Source organism: Amblyomma mixtum, chromosome 8, assembly GCF_055824585.1.
Source record: "Amblyomma mixtum isolate Tamu chromosome 8, ASM5582458v1, whole genome shotgun sequence".
In the NCBI taxonomy this organism is placed as follows: Eukaryota; Metazoa; Arthropoda; class Arachnida; order Ixodida; family Ixodidae; genus Amblyomma; species Amblyomma mixtum.
This window is the reverse complement of record NC_143019.1, coordinates 12,320,159-12,340,817: the sequence shown is the minus strand read 5'-3', so window position 1 is coordinate 12,340,817 and position 20,659 is coordinate 12,320,159. Positions and strand designations below refer to the sequence as shown.

The 20,659-nt window shown below is 47.5% G+C and overlaps 1 protein-coding gene and 1 pseudogene across 3 annotated transcripts; one reads left to right on the top strand and one right to left on the bottom strand.

Annotated features, from left to right (window-relative positions):
* Positions 1-294: 294 nt before the first annotated feature.
* Positions 295-13,925, bottom strand: LOC149331363 (uncharacterized). 3 transcript variants are annotated; one of them, XM_089555482.1, is made up of 8 exons: positions 13,639-13,925; positions 13,444-13,532; positions 12,482-12,828; positions 10,151-10,209; positions 8,217-8,317; positions 5,607-5,661; positions 4,100-4,281; positions 295-369 (listed from the first exon to the last, which is right to left on the bottom strand). In XM_089555482.1, exons 1-8 carry the CDS (start codon positions 13,742-13,744, stop codon positions 316-318), a joined length of 993 nt encoding a protein of 330 aa, XP_089411608.1. In that variant the 5' UTR covers positions 13,745-13,925; the 3' UTR covers positions 295-315. The 3 variants fall into 3 exon arrangements, with proteins under 3 accessions (XP_089411608.1, XP_089411609.1, XP_089411610.1); XM_089555483.1 differs by lacking the exon at positions 295-369 and adding an exon at positions 419-465; XM_089555484.1 differs by lacking the exon at positions 295-369 and having other exon boundaries at positions 4,239-4,334.
* Positions 13,926-15,876: 1,951 nt separating this feature from the next.
* LOC149331362 (iris pseudogene) lies at positions 15,877-17,010 on the top strand (annotated as a pseudogene).
* Positions 17,011-20,659: the final 3,649 nt, after the last annotated feature.

Genomic DNA, 20,659 nt, shown 5'->3' with positions numbered 1-20,659 from the left:
GGATGCTAGGGGCATGAACATGGATTGAATTGGAGTTCTAAGTCCTACTGCTGTTCCCGCCCCATGTTAGCACCATAGTGCTGCTTGCCTCAGCCTTAAATACACTGTTGAACGTTTCACTCCTGCTGAAATAAAACATACGCCTGTAGACAGAAATAATGCAGCTTTGCAGAACACGCACAGATTACTAACACGTGTTGAATTACCCAACATGCTTCAGATGCACCAGGTAAAGCCATTAAATGCTGCATGTCATTGAAAGGGAAAGGAATGACACGTTTTTGTACGCTATCGTGACGCCTAGTAAAATGCAATTTATTTGGGCCGTGGTAGAGGTGGTTCTTTTCCGATTACAGGTTGCCAGGAACCCTGAAAAACAGAAGGAAATCAGAACACCTCGTACGACATGCGTACGCTGCACGGTAGTTATACATGTATACCTCAAGATAGCTGCACCTGAAATATCTGGAAACAAGAAAGAAAAGCACATCCGGTAATTACGAAAAATTAATTACGATGCAAAAGAAAGCACTGAGAGCAATTGAAGGATATCACGGCCGACCACAAAACTTTCGATCAATGCCACTGTTCGTCAAACACAGCATTCTGAAGGCACAGCAGATATACTTCTTCTAATTATTTGAACATATTCACAAAAACTGACTACTATACGCTTCGATTCCTGAAAATTCTTCCACAACGTACCACTTCAGAACACAAAGAAAACTGGTTCCTAAAATCTGGTCCAATTACGGTAAACAAACACTACACTACCAAGTTCCTACAGCCATAAATAATTTACCACCTCTTGACTTCAATTCTTCCGCATCTTGGTCCAATAAGAACCTTAAACATTACTTTAAGCAGCAACATTCAATATCCATAATACTTCACTCGAGATTTCCTTACACTTACTGTGTGTATTCTGCGAATCATGCTAATTTGTTTGATGATTATGTATTCTGATGAGTAAACCTTGGTTGTGTTGCCTGTTTCTGTGAACTTTATGCAGGAAAGTGTGTGTTGCAAATTGTTTTCCGTGCATAATTGTGTTACAACCTGCATATACGTCCTATTTTTTTTCCTAACTTGTATTACAAATAAGATTGTTTCAGATGTTTGCTGACACAGCTGACACAGGACAGGGCTAGTTGGAGGGATATAGGAGGGGCCCTTCTCCAGCACTGGACATAGTTAGGCTCATGATGAGCTACATACTGAAGACACAAAACTACGCAGGAAACAGGACACAGAAAAGAAGCAGACAGGACGAGCGTAGACTAACTAACAACTGATTTATTGGTCGAAAACAACCTTCCTTCAAAAGCAACGCATGCGCAACCAAACTTAACGCCCAAAGCAAAAGTACACAATCTAATCAACCTAAAAAGTCAAGTTCCTTCTTATACAAGTGAATTGATGCCTCGCTAACACATTTTTCCGCACCGTATCTAGCAATGATGAGGACGAAAAATGCACAAAGGGCTTTTCCTCTTCTATTGGCCCTGGTTAGCGCATTCAAAACAGCATTGCAATGCTTCTGATAATTCCTGTTTTATGCCAGCTGCAGTCAGCTGCCGTATCTTGTCACTCGATCTGATCCCTGGCTGCCTTTTTTTTATATTTTGTTTCTCTCGGTGTCCACTCTGACAGCCTGCTACAGCGCCAGTTGTAAGCACTGTACAATTAAATGTCCTGCCCATGTCCGTTTTTTGTTTATTCCTGACCTCAGCTTAGATAGCATAAGCTGATTTTCTCTAATCCATGCTGCTGCTATTCTGTCCCTTAAAGGTGTACTAAAGAGGATTCTGAGCTCGTCTTTTTACAGTGGGAACTTGATTTACACGTTCCGAGCATTCCTAGAAACTTCAAATTACTGTCCTATGGAGCCGATTTCCACAATTTAAATCGGATTATACGTCCCGGCTCCTGGCTTTTACTTTTTTTCAATTCCCCGCAGACGGTGGGAGGAGTCAATCAACCTTTCAGCCAGTCCCGTGGCGGCCTAATGCTCTGCCATCGGCAGAGTGATACGTAGCGATGATCGGTGAAAGCAGAGAGTCCAAGTGAATTTTTATTTCTGTGGGCCTAATTTGCAGCTATGTAGCCTCTGACTGGATCTATTTATCCACAAAAACCTAAAAAACAAAATAAAGGCGAAAGCAAAGCAGCGATGCGACTGCCTGAAAGGCACTCCATTCAGGCACTCCATGCGTTAGTTGACTCCTCCTACTGTAAGTGGTCAATTAAAACAAAAAGGCGGAAGTCGGGACCGTGTATATATATATGTATATATATATACGTATGCCACATTCATGTCGTTCCCCCCCCCCCCCCCCCCCCCTTGGTCTGCTCAGCTTGTGGTCCCGCGAACGCCATCATATTCTTTTTTCTTTTTCTTTTTAATTTTACTATGTAAGCTTACATTTTTGAAATTCCTTCCGATACTTCCGCTGATAATGGATCAGTGAAAGTGCCAAAAAGGGCAAAAAAAAACCATATGAATATATATATATACAGTAAAAGCTCGTTAATTCGAACTTCACGGGACCGGGCAAAAAGTTCGAATTATCCGATGTTCGAATTATCGAATGGCCGCGAAAAAACCGACAAGAACCATTTGCATTACGGTATATGTAGGGTATTTACTCGCGTAACGAACCCACTCACATAATGACCCCCCCCCCCCCCCCCCCCCCCGATTTTTGCCTAAGAATCTGAAAAAAAAAAAAAAGCGTCAGTCGTTAACGCTTCCTTCCCTTTGGCACCGTCACGGCCCAAAACGCATTTCATGGCCGCGCGCCAAGATGCTGCGCAGCGATAAAATCACTTATCGCTTCGCAGCATCTTGGCGCGCCGCCAAGAAATGCGTTGTGGGCCGTGACGGTGCCAAACGGAGGGAAGCGTTGACGACTGACGCTTTTTTTTTTTCAGATTCTTAGGGGGGGGGGGGGGGGGGGGGGTTAGCTCCAGCAAGGGGGAAGCGAACTTTGGCAGAGTGCCAGCGCTTGTTCGGTTGTGCAAGCCTCGTTTTCAGTATGTTCGCCTCAAGCCTGTTTCACATGACAGCGAAAATGCTAGCGAATCCTGTCGCCGCGGCGGAAAAACCTGTTTTGAGTCGTCGCTGCGACGAGCGGCGAGGTTTCAACAAGTTGGAAATTTTCGCTGCGACGCGCCGCTCAATCGCTCAGTCGCTTGCATGTGAACCGGCCTTTATGTGCCATGGGCGATTGGGGCGGACGCCGTCTACTGCCTCTCAAAAGCCGGCGTCTTGTTCGCGCTGAGCGCGTGCTTCCGTTGGCGTGACCGATGGGTGGAAGCATGGACGACACTCGCAAAGAAAAAAAAAAACTTTTTCGCTCGTAATTTGTAGCGCCGGTCCGAAGTCATAGCCTTCATGGGCGTTGGCTGGGACCGCGCTGACAGTGCTTATCCGTATTTTCGAATTAACAGGGCTCGAATTAACGAGTATTTAGATGAGAGTTCCGGAGGTTGCGCGGAAAAGAGGGTAGGCAGCCGCCAGCGCGGTCGCCAACCCCTCCCTACCCTCCGGTGCCGCCGGCCACCACGCCGGTGATGGTGCCATTTAAGTTTTACCCACTTTTCCAAGGTTTTATCTAGTTCCATCTTCTGTCCCCGTTTCGTACGCAGCTAACTATGCGGAGGAGGTGCTTTTTTTTTTTTTTTTTGGCCACATGCTGTGTGCCAAGCCGCCCAGACGCGGTGGCGCGTAGTTCGAATTATCCGTAACGGAACCGACTCGCTTTCGAATTAACGGGCTTTTTTATACACAGATCTCTATGGAGCTTGGCCGGACCAAGTAGTGTAGTTCGAATTATCCGAAAATTCGAATTATCGAGTTTTGAATTAACGAGCTTTCACTGTATTGAATTAATACACTCTCCTCTTATCTCGTATGAGGAAACTGCCCACTAACGTCATTTCACATTCTGCAATGCATAAAAACTATGGTGACAGCGCCCACAAAAAAATGTCAAAGATGCTGAAAAAAAAAAATAAAACAATGTGGGAAAGGATCATCGAGAGGCCTTTAGGGCCCTTAAAAAGACAGAACTGCAAAGCACAGAACGGGGCTCACTGCCAGGACGTCGTCCCGTCGCAGCATCTGTGCTCGCATGTTCCAGCGCAGCTGCTTGTGGGCTTTCTCGCCCGGTGCCTTGTGGCGCTCCCAGAAGGCCTTGTACTCGTGGTAGCGGGTGACTGGGTCGCACTTGCCCGGTCCCCTCTTCCACGTCACCTTGGTCCCCGACACCTTCAGCACTGCAGCACGCAGAGGGAGCCAAGGCAAGTAAGTGCATTGGCAAACTGTGGGACTGTAGCCAGCAGGGAGTACACAACAATGCAATGGGTGGGGGACTATGGTGAAAACTAGACGACACACAGCATCGACCTGGAGTTAGTATCTGTTCGAAAACGCACATGCAGATATTAGAGGTATTGTGAGACAGGACGGAGCGAGCTTTATCCACACTCGCAATAATGGCGGCCACTCCTCCAAAGAAGAAGATGATGGTTTGGTTTATGGGGTTTAACGTCCCAAAGCGACTCAGGCTATGAGAGACACCGTAGTGAAGGGCTCCGGAAATTTCGACCACCCAGGGTTCTTTAACGTGCACTGACATCGCACAGTACACGGGCCTCTAGAATTTCTCCTCCAAAGAAATTCAACCGCCACGGCCGGGATCGAACAGATGAGCAATGATGCTCAACACATGTACAGTCTTTGTCAAAAGTAACCAGGCTGCAAGGTTTGCTTCTAGCTCGTAAAGTGGGGCCCTTACAGCTTCCCTGAAGCTGAAATGGTCGTTAAAGGTAAGGTTTGGTTTGGTTTGGTTTTATGGGGTTTAACGTCCCAAAGCGACTAAGGCTATGAGAGACGCCGTAGTGGAGGGCTCCGGAAATTTCGACCACCTGGGGTTCTTTAACGTGCACTGACATCGCACAGTACACGGGCCTTCTTACCTTCCAACACCTTTTGATCTTATGAAAGCCACAAGAGCTCCACTATACAAGCTAGAAGCAAAACATGCAGCCTGGTTACTTTTGACAAAGACTGTACGTACAGATGAAGACGAAGGTCACACGATGATGATGAATATGTACAGACGAAGACGAAGGTCGCGCACTGTGCTTACAGTATACAAATATTTGAAATGTTTTAATAGCAAACCAAACTATTTATGCTTTGCTTTACGTGTTTAATGTCCCAAAGCAACTCAGGCTATGAGGGACGACACCGTAATGGAGGGCTCCGGTAATTTTGACCACCTGGGGTTGTTTAACGTGCTCCGACATCGCACAGTATACACGGGACTCTGGAATTTCGCCTCCATTGAAATGCGACTGCCGCGGATCGAACCGCCGTCTTTTGGGTCAGCAGCCGAGCACCATAACCACTGAGCCATCACGGCCGCTGGTTCTAAAGATTCAATTAATCTAATCAAATTGACGTTACTTGTTAAATGGTGTGGCAATCAGTCTCAATCTTTAATTGTACAAGAAAAAAAGATGGGCACAATTTAAAAGCATTTATTCCAGAGACGTAAGGAATTTGTAAGATGTGAGAACAGAAGAAAGATACATACGGGAATGCATGGATGCACTTGGTGGCTTGATGAGATCTTTCTGAATGGGCTCCCCCTGTGAACAGCACACAAAGGTGAACACAATTTAATAACGCTTGCGTGTTTTTGTCCTGCTCACAACAGACTGTAGTGGGGTTTTACAAGAACGCATTACATCGGAGACCTGAAGGCATGTCACAGTGCTAATTTTTTTTCGTTGCGACAGTACATATGCATATGTCTAAGTGCAGCAAAGAAAACGACGAGGACTTATTACACATTTCGAAATTTTCTCCGCAGTAGCAGTGAACGTTATTAATTGTTTATACAGTCGAACCCGGATATATCGAATTCGAAGGGGATCGGAAAATAGTTCGATATAGCGAAAATTCGATATACAGATATAGGCTAAAACTGCACTCCCGATCATAACAAATTGTGGCTTACCGTTTGGAACAGCCGCAAATCACATAGTATGGGCGCGCAATGTGAAAGCGCTTTATTTCGCGGAAAAAAAGATCACTAATTTTGGGCTGCTTTTTCCCCTGGGAAACGAAGTTCAAAACACTGGCCTCGATCTTCTCGAGACTGTCCAGGTGCGAGAGCACAGTGCCTTCCATTTCGCTGCAACAGCGCCGAATCAGGCTAACGCTGACGCCAGTTCAGTGGCTGCGCACGGACGCGTTTCTTCGACAACACAGTTGCCCTCGTCGTCGCTGGAGTCGGCGTCTTGAACGCCAGCTACCGCTTGAACTTCGCTGTCAGCGTTAAAGTCCTCAACAGTCACTTCGGACGGAACGGCGCCGAGAAAATTGGACAAGTCGCGAAACGCGTCGTCCAAGCACTCATCGTCATCTAAATCTTCCGGACATTAATCTCCGGCCACTTCAAGGCATGCCTTGCCAAAACAGTTGGCTACTGGGGCCTGCTTCACGTCGCGCGTGGAAACACAGGCACACACAAAAAAAAAAAACACGCGAGGCGCAGATGGAGCGATAAGAGCGAAGCCTATGCGAGCGGCAGTCAACGCGGCTGAAAAGGAACGACAGAGGGAAAAGAAAGGGCAGGGAGAAAGATCGGCGCTCTGGGCTTCGTTTTTTTTTTTTTTTTTTTCTGAGCTCTCTTTTTTTTCCCCAGACCCACGATGTGCCCACGAGCGAGCGTTTTCTCTCTCTCTCTCTTTCCCCGAGAAGCGTGGTCGCCGCGCGTCTCCACGCGGCGCTCTCTCTTCGCTGATCTCCAATGACCTTGACGGAGCACACGCCGGCGGGACAGGAGGAGAGGAGGAGTGGGAAAGCTCGCGCCGGTGGGGCGCAAAAACGGGGAACAAAAAAAAAAAAAGGGCCCTGCGCCTGCTGACTGCGGAAATGTTCTCCGCTGAGGCGGCTGAGGACCGGACAGGAATGTCTTTGGGGAAAGCGCACCTTCCAGGGGCGCGGCGCGGCGTTCGATATATCCAATGTCCGGCGAAAATGGAATTCGATATACAACGCAACTGTCCTATACTTTTACATAGTATTTTCAAGGGGGTAATCTGTGTGTTCGATATAGCCAATAATTCGAAATATGCGGGTTCGATATATCCGGGTTCGACTGTAATACAGACTTTAAAATCACAAAGAAGTTCTTGAGAAACATATGCACTGCTTTTATCCGCTGCAGCCCATGCACACTTCAGCAACCTCCAAAGGAAAAGGCGGGCCCTTGCTCTATACAGATGGGTCAACTCAGTTGATGCAGCACTCTCTAGCAGCATTCTGCAGCAGTACAATAACAACATCGTGCAGCAGTACACTCTCCTCTACAGCTTTCTTTAAAAATTGCCTCTCCTTTCTCTGAAGCTGCCCTGATCTTATCACATACTCCCATTGTTCTTAAAAACTTTGTTTGCCTGTAGATGAGAGGGCTTTCAATCTCGCTTCTAAGAAACCTTTCGGTTCCTAGGAGAGCTGTTTTTAGGGTTCTCCTAGCACCTCAATCCATACATGCTTCAGCCTCCACCTTTCATTTACACACTTTGTTTTGGGACGGACCACACTCTAAACGAGCACAACAGACTGGTAAACTATGCAGTCAGTGAATATAAAATGACCCTTTGCACACTTTGAGAGGCCATGTGTGTTTACTCCTGTTTTCAGAAATGCTAGGCAGGAAGGCGATCGAAGCCAAGACACACAGGTTTCTCAGTACCTACTGAGAGTCACTGGAGTTCTAAGGATAAAAAGACTGCAAACCCCTGCTGTAGATTCTACATTCCTGAAATGTTTGGTACTAGTTTAGTTTAGTTTATGGGGGTTTAACATCCCAAAGTGACTCAGGCTATGAGGGACGCCGTAGTGAAGGGCTCCGGAAATTTCGACCACCTGGGGTTCTTTAACATGCACTGACATCACACAGTACACGGGCCTCTAGAATTTCGCCTTCATCGAAATTCGACCGCTGCGGCCGGGATCGAACCCGCGTCTTTCGGGCCAGCAGCCGAGCGCCGTAACCACTGAGCCACCGCGGCGGCTTGCTACTGTTTGTTCCAAACGTGTTAACACAAGGGCCTCACAGCTGTTTCAGAGGGGACTGAAATGAACATTATATCTTTTAATAAGCCCCAGAGAGGTTATTTCAATTGCAGCATACCTTGAACGGAGGTAATGGGCCCGTCCTCGGTTTCCTTGGCACAGTGTCATCCAGGCCACTGTGGTTCTCCTTGAAGCTGTCCAGTACACTGTCAGCGAGTTCTTGCGCCAGATACAAAAAAAGAAAAATTGAAGAACTGTATTTCACTTATCAGTCATTTCTACAGGGTCTAAAGCATTCCCTTGGCCTAGCAACATGCCCTCAATGCCTTTTAGACCAACAGCAAGTCGTGTTACCATTAACACCATACACAGCCTGATCGCCCGTCTTGCTACACATGTAAGCAAGGATTAAGTAATATTCATCAGTTAAGAGAATGTTGGAAACAATATTCAGAGCTTCTTATATTGCACCTTTCAGGACACATAACAGGTACGGCACTTCCGTGATTATTCTGAATCTTTAGAGTGCCAGCAAGAAGGGAATGTGTGGTGACTGAACACTTTCTTGTACTCAGCGGGACAACCCAGTTGGGACTGGTATACAGGTCAGTACGTTTCAGTTCGTAGTTGTTAACTAGTGAAATGATTTCACATAAGACTCTATTCAGTTTGTGCAAAACAAACAAGATGCTAAAGCTGAGACGATGTCTGCCTGGAATGCTGTCTGTAACAACACACACAAGGCGACAAAATTTGAAAATGCATGAAGAGCAAGTGATAAAATACAAACATTACACATATCACTGATAAAATAATGAGAGTTGGGCAAGCTGGAAACCGAGTCATTTTTGAGCAGCACAAAAAGACATGGACCAGGTTTCACTGTATATAAACAACAAATGTTTCCAATAAACTTTCAATGGTCACTGAAGGCAACTCCATTCAATTCTTGCTTCATTTTATGGTTCACTGAGGTTTGATGCTTGTCTGGCAAGACAAGATCCAGTCATTGTGGAGAAAACCGCTTAAAAAAAAAAGCGACAGATGATTATGATAGTCTGCAATGCAAAACTGGAGCCCAGCTCTTCACATATTTTCATGCCACCTGCGAACACCGGCAGGTGGCGTACTACGCTGGTAGCCACCCAATGGGATCTTTCCATGGCAGCCACCTTCCAGTCGTCCATTCTTCCACTCTTGCTGCGGCAGGTGGTTTTGCTTAATACCTACCAACACGCTACCTGTCAAGTGGCGTGTTTCACAGACTACGCCGACGACCACGACGTGGAATGCAGGAACGAGCACTTAAGAGCTGCGCTCTAGAACTTTCCGACTGCTCCGTTTAAACTTGTTAAGCCTGCACAGTTTTTAAGCGATTCATCTAGCCTAGACTTTATGTTTCGTTGGTTTAGTTTATGGGGGTTTAACGTCCCACAGCGACTCGAGCTATGAGGGAAGCCATAGTGGAGGGTTCCGGATAATTTCGACCACCTGGGGTTCTTTAACGCGCACTGGCATCGCACAGTACATGGGCCTCTAGCATTTCGCCTTCATCGAAATTCAACCGCCATGGTCGGGTTCAAACCCGGGTACACTACATGGGCATCTAGCATTTTGCCTCCATCAAAATGTGACCGCCTCAGTCACGATCAAGCCCATGTTCCTCAGGTCAGCAGCCAAGCACCATAACCATTGAGCCACCTCGGCAGCCCTGGTCTTTAGGATCTACGACCCTAAAAAAAACTGCATCAACGCAAGCCAGCTTACTTGGGGAATTTGCCGGCTATGGCGGCACCTGTTACTTAATTTTTCGATTTTTCTAGCTTATAAGAGCTATGTTTTCAGTGAAAGTACCATTTTGTCATTGGGACAAGGTAATCCCCCAGTGTCTCTTTAAGTTGCAAGACAGCTCCTTTGTCATCCTGTTTTCTCTTGCGCGTGTCTTTGAGTACTGCTAAATAACGACCTGATATCATTGCAAACACAATGTAACGTGTGGTACTGTAAGACACTGTCTCACAACAACATGCATTGACGCCATGTCCCACTAACCTCGGGAATCTGTGCTCAAGGTCGACCGCTCCGTGATGTAGGCATGACCATTGCAGCACCTGACGATGACAGGTGAAAATCACATTCACAGGAATCAGCGCAATAAAACCCACGAGTATCTTCAAATAATGAAATCAATAATGCAACTGCTCCAAATAAAGTTATTAAAAGATTGAAAAATTTATAAACCTACAGTATAAAGTGAATCCATAAATAGCGCAAACAGAAATTCCAGTCAAAACATTACTCCCAAAAGCATGTTAATATTTTTTTCACTAATTTAGCGATAACAAGAAGCAGTAAAGTAACACAAGCACCCAGAGAAGATAATGGTACCTTTGGCATGTAACCGAGTGCAGAATTTCAAAAATATTTCAAATTCCTGTACCAACAGTGACAAGACAAAAACACAGAATGATAAATGAATGATGTCTGTCATGCAAGCCCTACACCAAAATTCCAACCTTGAATAAAGCAAAGAAAGACAATTTCTCAACAGCACTCAAAACTGGGTAAGTTGATTATCATTCAGCGCAATGATCTGGTGCAATGTTCCACAAGAGGCAAGCAAAGAAGGACCACACAGGCGCTGGCGTCATTTTAAAACACTTCGAATGCAGCTCCCGTGTCGTCTTCTTTTACTTGCCCTTTGAGTAATGTCACCACTGGTACACTGTGCTCAACATCATTTGCATCTATTCAGATGCACCCAACCTCTAGAGTTTTGTATATAGTAATAAGCAACACTTGCATCGCTCGCAAAGAAACCACTTGAATGCATGTACCATTGTTGCCAGAACTAACCAGGCTGCGAGATTTGTTTCTCACTCGTATAGTGGAGCCCTTACGGCTTCCCTAAAGATCAAAAGTTCATGAAAGGTGACCACAAGGGTTGTCCACACCTTGCAAAAATTGAGAGATTGAGGGGTGGCATAACTGTTTCAAAATATGAATGGGAATCAAATCATGCAGCCTGGTTACTTTTGACAAAGAGGATACATCGCACAGACGTGGCCTTTGCAGTCGCCCCTCGTGCAGGTTAGCGCTGAATAGCAAAAGACACAGTTACAAAAATGACCTGTGGTCATATACCAGTGTGGTGTATGCTTGATTTAGTTTCCATTCTTGTTCACGAGAAAACAAAACCGTTTGAAAAAAATGCAGTAGGGTTTTTAACGCAGCTAAACCGAGTAGACATGTGAAAGCATGTGTTTAGCGTAATAAGGGAGTAATTACTCAGTGACATCCACCCGAGCGCAGCCATACGGCTACAAAAAAGATATACAGCTTTTTCGGAAACTTCGTCGTTAAAGAAAAATTCGTCCTGGTCCGGGGTTCGAACCCGGGACCACCGCTTCACCGGAGCAGTCGCTCTACCAATAGAGCTAACCGGGACGGCTAGCTTATTATAGGGCGAGAGTGAATTGATCCATAACTCGAAGTGGGAACAGGATTCTCCTAGGGGGATTCCCCTAAACATTTGACCAACACAGTTCCCACTTCGAGTCACTGATCAATTCGCTCTCGCCCTACCATAAGCTTGCCATCCCGGTTAGCTCAGTTGGCAGAGCGACTGCTCCGGTGAAGTGGTGGTCCCGGGTTCGAATCCCGGACCAGGACAAATTTTTCTTTAACTACGAAGTTTCTGAGAAAGCTGTACAGCTTTCCTTTGTAGCCCATTGGCTGCGCTCGGGTGGATGACAATGAGCAATTACTCCCTTATTACAAATCTACTGAACCATGGGGGATTTCCCTAAACATTTGACCATGTGTTTAGCGTGATTGGCTCATGGTTTTGCTTTGCTGGGTCATCAGCACGTCTTGCGACGATATTAGACTAAGGTTAAGCTCTGATCGAGGTTAAGCTGATCCGATCTGTTCGCGCCGCAGATGGATGTTGATGAAGACAACGGTATCCAATGCACAGCGCGAGAGTTTGTTTCAGTTTAACACGAGGCGTGATCGGCTGCGGCGATAGCACAGTGCCCTCATGGAGTGGCCAGCGAAGCTGATCTGTTTTGCGCCACCACGGGTTCAAAACCCAATTACGGCAATATTTGTTTTATTTCTGCACCGGCTGTTGCTACGCTCGGTTTTGCCAAGGTCAACCTTCAAGGTCAAGCTTCACACAAACTGGGTGAGCCGGTTAGACCTCGTGAAGTAGTATTTTCACACTGAAACGGGCTTATCTACTTTATCTCTCCAGCCAGCAAGCTTTAATATATGAGCAAATAGACTCGAAAAGCAGCAGCTAAAACAGCATTCAAACAAGTGCATATGCAAATGCAATTATGGCAGGCGCAGTTTCCTGCACGTTGTGTAACAACTCACCTCAGCACTTTTCGGTGTAGCACCCGAGGAGCAAGGCCATCTGTGGAAAGACTGCTGTTCTCGGTGGCATTTGTTACTTCTTGTTTAGAAGAGGATGACGAGCAGGATGGTGTGGAGTAGCAGGAGGAACTCGACTCGTGTTTAGTGACATTTTGTGGCGCGGGAGCAAGTTTTCTGCTCGGCTTGCCTGTGCCAACTTCATCCTTTTCCAAATTACCGCGACTGTCAGCTTGCTTGTTTTCAATGTACAGCGAGGAGTAGCAGGACGAATAAGTTCCATCTTCGAGCAGCGATGATGATTCTAGGCGCTGGGGTCTTGAGTTCACATAGGAGGCATTTGTTTGTACCTAAATATAAAACATAAATCAAAGATAGGTGCAGAATTAAACTGCAGAAATGCTTGTCGTGGGTAGACCAAGCTTTGTGCCTGTGCTTTTCTATCGGTCACCTTTAACTGGGGTAAGTGATTACGTCTACAGATCTCAAAATTGTAGGGGACACTTAAGTTTCGCCTTAACGGCATGACACGATAGCTTAATGGGTTAATGCCCATATATGCAAAATTGGTCATTCTCTAGTTAAGGTTCCTAGATCCTTGGTTGTTCTCTTACCACTCCTGGCGCTGTGTTGCAGTGGTTAAGCGATCTATCATTAATTTAACTGCCACCAGCCACAGTGCGCAGTTTGCTCACAGTCCGGTAGGCAGGTTGTGATGACGTCACAAGGTTACTCGGGAGATTTTTCGGGGATTTTTTGCTCATGGTCAACATCACCGGCAACGCTGAATTTTCTGCAGGACGAGCTCTTCGAAGCTGTCGCGTTAAAACATTTCTATGATTGAATAAACATTACAGCACGTTATAGCAGCCACTGCGTGACATGAAATGACGGTTCGCTAACCACCTTTGATCAGCGAAATCGTCGAAGTGCAAGCCATTTAAGACAAAGTGCTGTATCCTTACGCTGGTGCTGCGGTCACTGCTGGCTAGAGGCGTCGATGTGGTGACGTTGATTCTCTTGCTGATTTCTTCACGGATGCGTTTTTGAAAATCTGATAAACAAAAAAAAAAGTGGCGAGACCGTTCTCATTAAGTCGCCTCGGCACAGAACGCGCACAAATACCTTAAGGGCAAAAGTAGAAACGTAACACCTCATACCACGTTTGAAATGTTGAAGCACAGAGTAGGAGACTTCGCCGTAGCCTTGCTTCCGCAGTTCGCTCCTGACTTCGTCGTCCGACAAGTAGACGCTTTCTTCGAGCATTACGACTTGTTCGAACTGGCGGAAATACAAGTATACTCCGTAGTCGTTACTGGAAATGCTCTACAAGCCTACAGAATGCCGAATAAGGCAGCAGAGCGAAAGAAATTCCGTAGTTACCGCTAACGCTTCAACAGCCTGCATATGCGTCCATTTTTAAACAACCGCCACCTTTGTGGCCAGACTCTCCACTCCGCTCCACGCACTCCGCGCTGTGTTTGACGAAATTGTTTTCCCGCAGGGGGCGCGACTTTACAGATGCAATCTTCAAAAGATTTGCTGCTAAATTATTGGTCAGTCTCAAATTTTTGCACCTAGCAGCACACTTTGTGTAAAATGTGCGCGTGCAGAGATGTAATTTTAAGCAAAATTAAATTTATAGCTCGAGAGTGCACGAAGCGTGCACGTGCAGAGATCAAAGTGAAAGAAAATCGAGAGCCGTAGAACGCTCCTTCCTCGGTCCTCCAGACCGGTCAACGGATATCGATTGACTCGAACCTGTACGTACAATCAAACCGAGCATCGCAATATTTTTGACCATTTTAACACGTAAGGAGCGCTGGGAAAGGGACCGCACTGGCAAGAAGCCTACGCACTGGACACGTCGCCTTACGCTAACGATATACGAGTTATGTTCCCGCAAGCTGCTTCTGGAGTATGATTTGTAGCACTTTTATAACGCAGTATCGACCAGCCGAAAAACTACATCAGTGCTTCATTTGTTCGCTCCGTTCGCGCATAGTTGTTGGCGGCTTTGTGACACCAACAGCAATTACGCACTCATTACAGTCCTGGCTGGATTAGGTACATGGCTTTGCGCGTTCAAGAAACGGCGTCTGCTTCGTTTCCGCATTTTGTCTTCCCACTGTTCATGATGTGAGGCATGCCGACGTCATGCATACAGGGCTCCAAGTCTTCTGACACTGAAGGGGTAACCCGCCATGCACGTGAGTGCGTTAATTTTCAGTTACCGTATGCCTGGCTTCTCAACAACTTTGATAACTATTAGGACAAAATGCTGTCACATTGATATAGCATAAATCTTCCAGCTATGCATTTTGATGCGTGTTTTCTTGTTTGTAATGATGCATAAGGCATTATTATACATGAATCACCATGTGGAATTTTTCTACTACCACTAAATAATTTCTAATCGAATTTCTTTTTCGTGCTGTTTCGGTTTCGGTTTCAACAGCCAGTTGATGACTGTGACGTCAAAGTGTGAGGAAGGGTTAGAGTTCACGTGAGGTATCAAAAAACTGCAATATAATCGCCGCTTCTGCAGTCATTGTCATTCCGGCTCTTGAGAAAGGGTGGTTTCTGCACTTTAGTGAATTAAAATGGTGAAGCAGCTATTACATCGACGTTTTTCGATGCCTCATGTGACGTATACCCACTCTTTGGCGTTGCAGCCATTGTTCGGCTGTTGAAACCGCAACAGTATGACAGAAACATCCGATTATAAATTATGGCGGGCGTAGGCCAATACCACATGGTAATTTGTGCATAGTAGTGTCTTCTGCATTACTGTAGAGCAGGGGTTCTCAAACTTTTTTGCTTGGAGGAACCGCAAAAGCCTTCAATAAGTTCCAGGGAACCCCCCCCCCCCCCCCCCCCCGCTTTCACTTACCAGCACTGTTGTCGAGTGCATTTTTCCAAAGAGAGAGTTGCAAAAGTTAAATGTTTATTGCACAGATTAATACAAATACTAATGTGATGGGTGGTACTGCTTCCCTTTTGAGAGCAAGTGAAAGCGTGGCTGAGTAGCACTCAGAGCCCGTCTCATATCAGCTGCCGGGTCAGGGCCGGTGAGGGTTCTCGCGGAACACAAGAAGACAGCCCGCGGAACCCCTGTGTTCCGCGGAACCCAGTTTGAGAACCCCTGCTGTAGAGAACAAAACATGCCACCAAAATTAGGTGTCTATACTCCTTTAAGCTCCTCGCTTATTTACACAGTGTGCATATGACCGTCCGTCTGTCGGGCGTTAAGAATTATGTCAGTGAAAAGGGCCGGAACTTACATTCTGTACTGTACGAACAATATTCTGTTTACCGCGGAGTTTGCAATGGCAGCAGTAGTAGCCACTGTAATCTTAATATCCAAATTTCATATGCGCAGATCTCAACGTCCAGCCATGCCGAAGTCTCTCGGCCGCATGATTGTGCACTTCGCCGTGGACCTCCACCGGGAACTGCTGCACTCCAGGAAGGAGAAGCTAGATACCGTGATCTCTTCGCCGTTCAGCATTGCGGCTGTCCTTTCCATGACGCTGGCTGGAGCACGTGGCAAAACAGCCGAAGAACTCTTAAGTGTGCTTCGCGCCAAGGACGACAAGGTGCATGAGAACTTCGCCGCGTTTCTGCCAAAGCTGTCGAGTCATTCCCACAAGCTCCAGTTCCACCTGGCCAACCGGATCTACAGCGACCAGAAGTTCCCAGTCGTGGAAGACTATGTGGCCTTTCTAAATTCGTCTTATGTCTCGACCGTCCTGTCCGTTGAGTTTGAGAAGAGCGAAAGCGTTCGCGCAGAGATCAACGACTGGGTCAAGGTCACGACCGAGTCCAAGATTGCAGATATCCTCGCCCCTGGAAGCGTCACCGCTTCGACCGGTGTGATTTTGGTCAGCGCAATCTACTTCAGGGGCCTTTGGGAGTTGCCCTTCCCGGCGAGTTCGACGTCGCGCCGCGAGTTTAGCGTGAACTCCTCGACCAAGGTGGAGGTCGACATGATGGTCCAGAAGCAGGAATTCGCCATCGCTCGCAACGACGAGCTCAAAGTCAGGGCCATCGAGATGCCCTACAAGGGTGGCAAGGCCTCCATGGTCATACTTCTCCCGGACGAAATCGACGGGCTGTCGCACCTGGAGCACCACCTGTCGCATTGTAAGCTGTCGACAATCCTGGCGGACCTCAAAGAGACGCCGAACGTTCAGGTCAGCTTGCCCAAGCTTACATTTCAACAGGGCCTGAGCCTGAAGAACACTTTGACGGCCATGGGGGTGAATGACCTATTTTCGACCAGCTGTGACCTTTCGGGCATGCTCAAGACGGGCAAGCCCTCCGTTTCCGATCTGGTGCATAGGGTGTTCCTGCAGATCGATGAAGGGGGGACGGAGCCCGCCCCAGCGACGGCTGGAGAGGCGAGCGCACCTAAAGGACCAGAAGCTGCGCAGACGACGGAGTTCGTGATTGACCACCCGTTCATGCTGTTTATTCTGAAGAGCAAGTCGGACATGATCTTGTTTATGGGCTCAGTGCGCCGTCCATGATTTTTGCGCTTTCCATTTTTTTTTATCGGTGACGTGGAACCGTGTCTATATGAAGTTACTGAAATAATACACTTCGTCGTACACAGCGACAATTTTTTTTCTCCTACGAAATCCCAGTAATATACAGCCCTTGTCAAAAGTATACACAGGCAAATGGGTTTGCTCCTAAGGAGTTTAGCGGGGCTCCCTAGCACATCTATTAGTCCAAAGCTTGGGAGGATTCAGGACGCGAAGCCATTCCAATTTCGAGTTACTGTCGCTGGGGATGCATGCATAACGAGACATGCAGCAAGCCTGACAAGCAGACCCCTTGCACCGTATACTTTTGACGGAGGGTGCACATCCCGCACGCCGATTAGTGTGCAAAACCTCATTTTATTCTACTTATGATATCGGATACCTATATGTTTAAACATTAACGAATGATCCATGCAGGACCGAAATGATCCTGTGAAGCAATAAGTTGATTGCACAGCGTGCATGGTAATTAGAGATGTATATGCACGGTGGTTCCAATGGGAAACTGGCTTTCGCTGTAATGACAAGTGCCATTTCCACCACCAGACGCGTGCCCACTCGTAATTTTTAGTGCAGTAGCAGTACTAGCCGCACTTTAGGAATTTCGGGCATACGTATACGTATCTTGCACTTTTGCGCGAGCGCACGGGAGAGGGGAGGAGGAGCACAGCTGCGGCACGGAGAAGCCAATCAGGGGTGCATGCCATACATGACGTCGCAGGTGGCGCAGCCAATCAGATAGCGCTCGCGCCATAGGCGATGTCGCAGGCTGCTCCGCCTCAGCTGCCGCGCTGGGATTAGATGGGAACCCCTGGAATATCTCAAAACAACAAAAGAATCGCTTCGCATTCGATCCCGGAGGCTAAGCCGGGGCCGTCTGGGTTGTATGTCGAAGAGTATCGTCGTGTGGACGACGAGGACTACGGGCAATACCACAGTTGCAGCGGGAATCAGCGGAAGCTTGTGCCGCGGCTAAGAGGCACACAGGCAGTATTTTCAAAGCAGTCATCAGCAAGAAACTGATGCCTTATCCTTTCTTCTATCGCTCCCTCTCTTCTTTCCTTCTCCCTGTCCTTTTTGCTGCGAAAGCAACACTACGCGAGTCGCCGAGCCATTTCGGCCGTTCGCCGCCGACCAAGCAGTTCTAGATACGTTCGCCCGGCGGTCAGCCGCTCACCGGAAGCGGCGAATGCGGGCTGTCAGCGCGGACCAATGAGGGCGCTCTCTTCCCGCATCTAGTAGAGTTACTGTACATGCTACCATAGGTAGCAGAGTTGCGCGTAGGTCCGCCATCTTGCCTGCCAAGCAACCGAAGTTATGCGGCGAAGCCGCACTCCGTTTCTGCAGGCGACATGCCTAGCGCATCACCGATCGACCGTGAGCGCTTTTCCGAGGGTTTTAAAGCACTTTTTCGATTGATCGCAAACAAAAAGCCCCTAAAAAGCTGACTGCGTAACCCAGTAAACAAATGTGGCCAAGAAAAAACGGTGCTCTAGCGCGCGCCGTGAGCTGCGGCAGCAGGCGATTCCCGTCACCTTCCCCGAACTATTTACCTGATAACCTAAGGGCAGACTCAGTATTCTAAATGCGCCGTGCAAATGCAGCATTCATTCATCTTTGCGGCAACATTTATTCACCGGACCTGCATTAAAAAAACTGTTTATAGTCTCCTTTACTAAATACGAAACCCTGCAAAAAGTTATGAGCCGGAACTATAGAAAGGACTGTATAAAAATCCAAAATACAGTTTACTCGAGACTGGTTGAACGTTACCATCTGACGTAAACAATCAGATGCCTAAACATGTTTCCCTCGATAAAAAATGGTTTGCCATTCAGGTTTTATGCCAACAGGCATAAATACGCAACGCAGAGCTCTATTTTAGCGTTTCAACAGTATACACGAAAAAGCGCAGAGCCGCAAGTCCAGCCTTTTTTCGGTAAAGAAACCGCAATGCAACTTTTGGCAAAAAAAAACAAACAAAACGCGTGAGCTACACCCCACAGCAGCGAACGTAAACAGCCGTTGGATAGTGGATCCGCTTCGAACTTGCCCGGCTGTCAATCCAGTTCGCTGCAGCGGCGGCCGGCCTACGTCATCAGCGCACGTGTTTCTGGCCGGATGGTCAAAACATGCACCGTACCGAGGAGGCTCTCACAGGGAGAAGAAAGTAGAGAAGAAAGGCTGCAGGGCGTCTCGAATCGGGGACAGAGGCGGCGGGGGAGCACTCGACACCGGTAAAACCGGTTCAGAACCAAAAGTGAACGATTTTGCCCATCGAGCGTCGTCTTCTCCGCAGTACACGGTTGCTTGGACACCACGTGATGGCGCTCTACCAATGGAGTCGCGAGCGGCGTTGATCAAACAGACGCGCAACTCTGCTACCTTTGGTAGCATATACAGTAACTCTAGCATCTAGCTTCCGCCCGCGCGCGGCGACAAACATGGCGGCGCCTTTCGAAGCCGGACCCCTCGCTTTGGACTGAATTCTCGTTGTTGCTGCCTTTTTCACTGCGTTCACTGGCCGTAAATGGAGCACCGGTCTTTCGCTTCGTCTCGCCTTGCCTATAATAAAACTTGTAAGGGATAAATTTGCCTTGTTTTTTTTTATTTAGAGTGACGATTCTCCCACTTCTAGGCTTAAGAGGAGAGCCGGTTAGTTTACAATAATGGTTCCTGTCCGGAGAACCAGATGGCGCTACTACAGGCTGAGTCTATTTTTGCGTCTCTGCTAGCAGCAGCTGCCGGTGGCTCGGCGCGCAGGGTGAAACCGAGTGGGGGTGGAGTGGAGAGGGGAGATAGCATACGCTGAACTAAAAAGTGAGAATGCGCCCTCCAATAAACAATGGCTTTAGAGTAAGCTTACAAATCTTTTTTTTGTTTTTGTCGGCAGCGGTTTGGCGGCAGCCGCCCGTTTTCCGCCTCTTGTGGTGCGGCACAGCGGCGGTGCGTCCGCGTTCCGCCGCGCCGCTCAAAATCCGCAGCGCAAGTTCGCTCCATGTGGGCCGCCGCGCTCGCCAGTTGCGCATGCGCAGTAGCGGCGCATAGCTAGCGTGCCGGTATAGTGAACTGTAGTGCCGGGGCCGCCGCCGCTGCCGCGGGCTCTCAATCGCCTCTCTCTCTATCCTCGTTGCTTTCGCAATCCTCCAGGTTTAACCAGAGCTAAACCACTGCCGATTTTTGCATAAGAAGTGGCATTTGTTACCTGTTCATTTCTAAACGTTCCATTAAAACAAATAAAATAAATTAATTTTGACTATTATTTCAGACAGTAACTTCATCCTAGACGATATTAAACATTCCATACGATGGTTTAGGTTCGGCTTATGGGGCTTAACGTGCCAAAGCGGCTCATGTTATGAGGGACGCCGTAGAGGAGGGCTACGAACTTGCGCAGGGCTAACGAACTTGTGCTGAGGTGTCGGTTGCGAGCAGCTGTTTTCAAAAATTATTTGTAAGTTACGGAGTCTGAGTAGAGCTTTTAAGTTTGACTCAAATAGTGACAAAAACCACTTGTACAGGTATGTCGCATTAGAATGACCATGAAAATAATTTCATGGTCCCTTTAACGCGCATGAACATCGCACAGTGCACGGGCGCTTTGTGTTTCGCCTCCATGCAAACGCAGCCG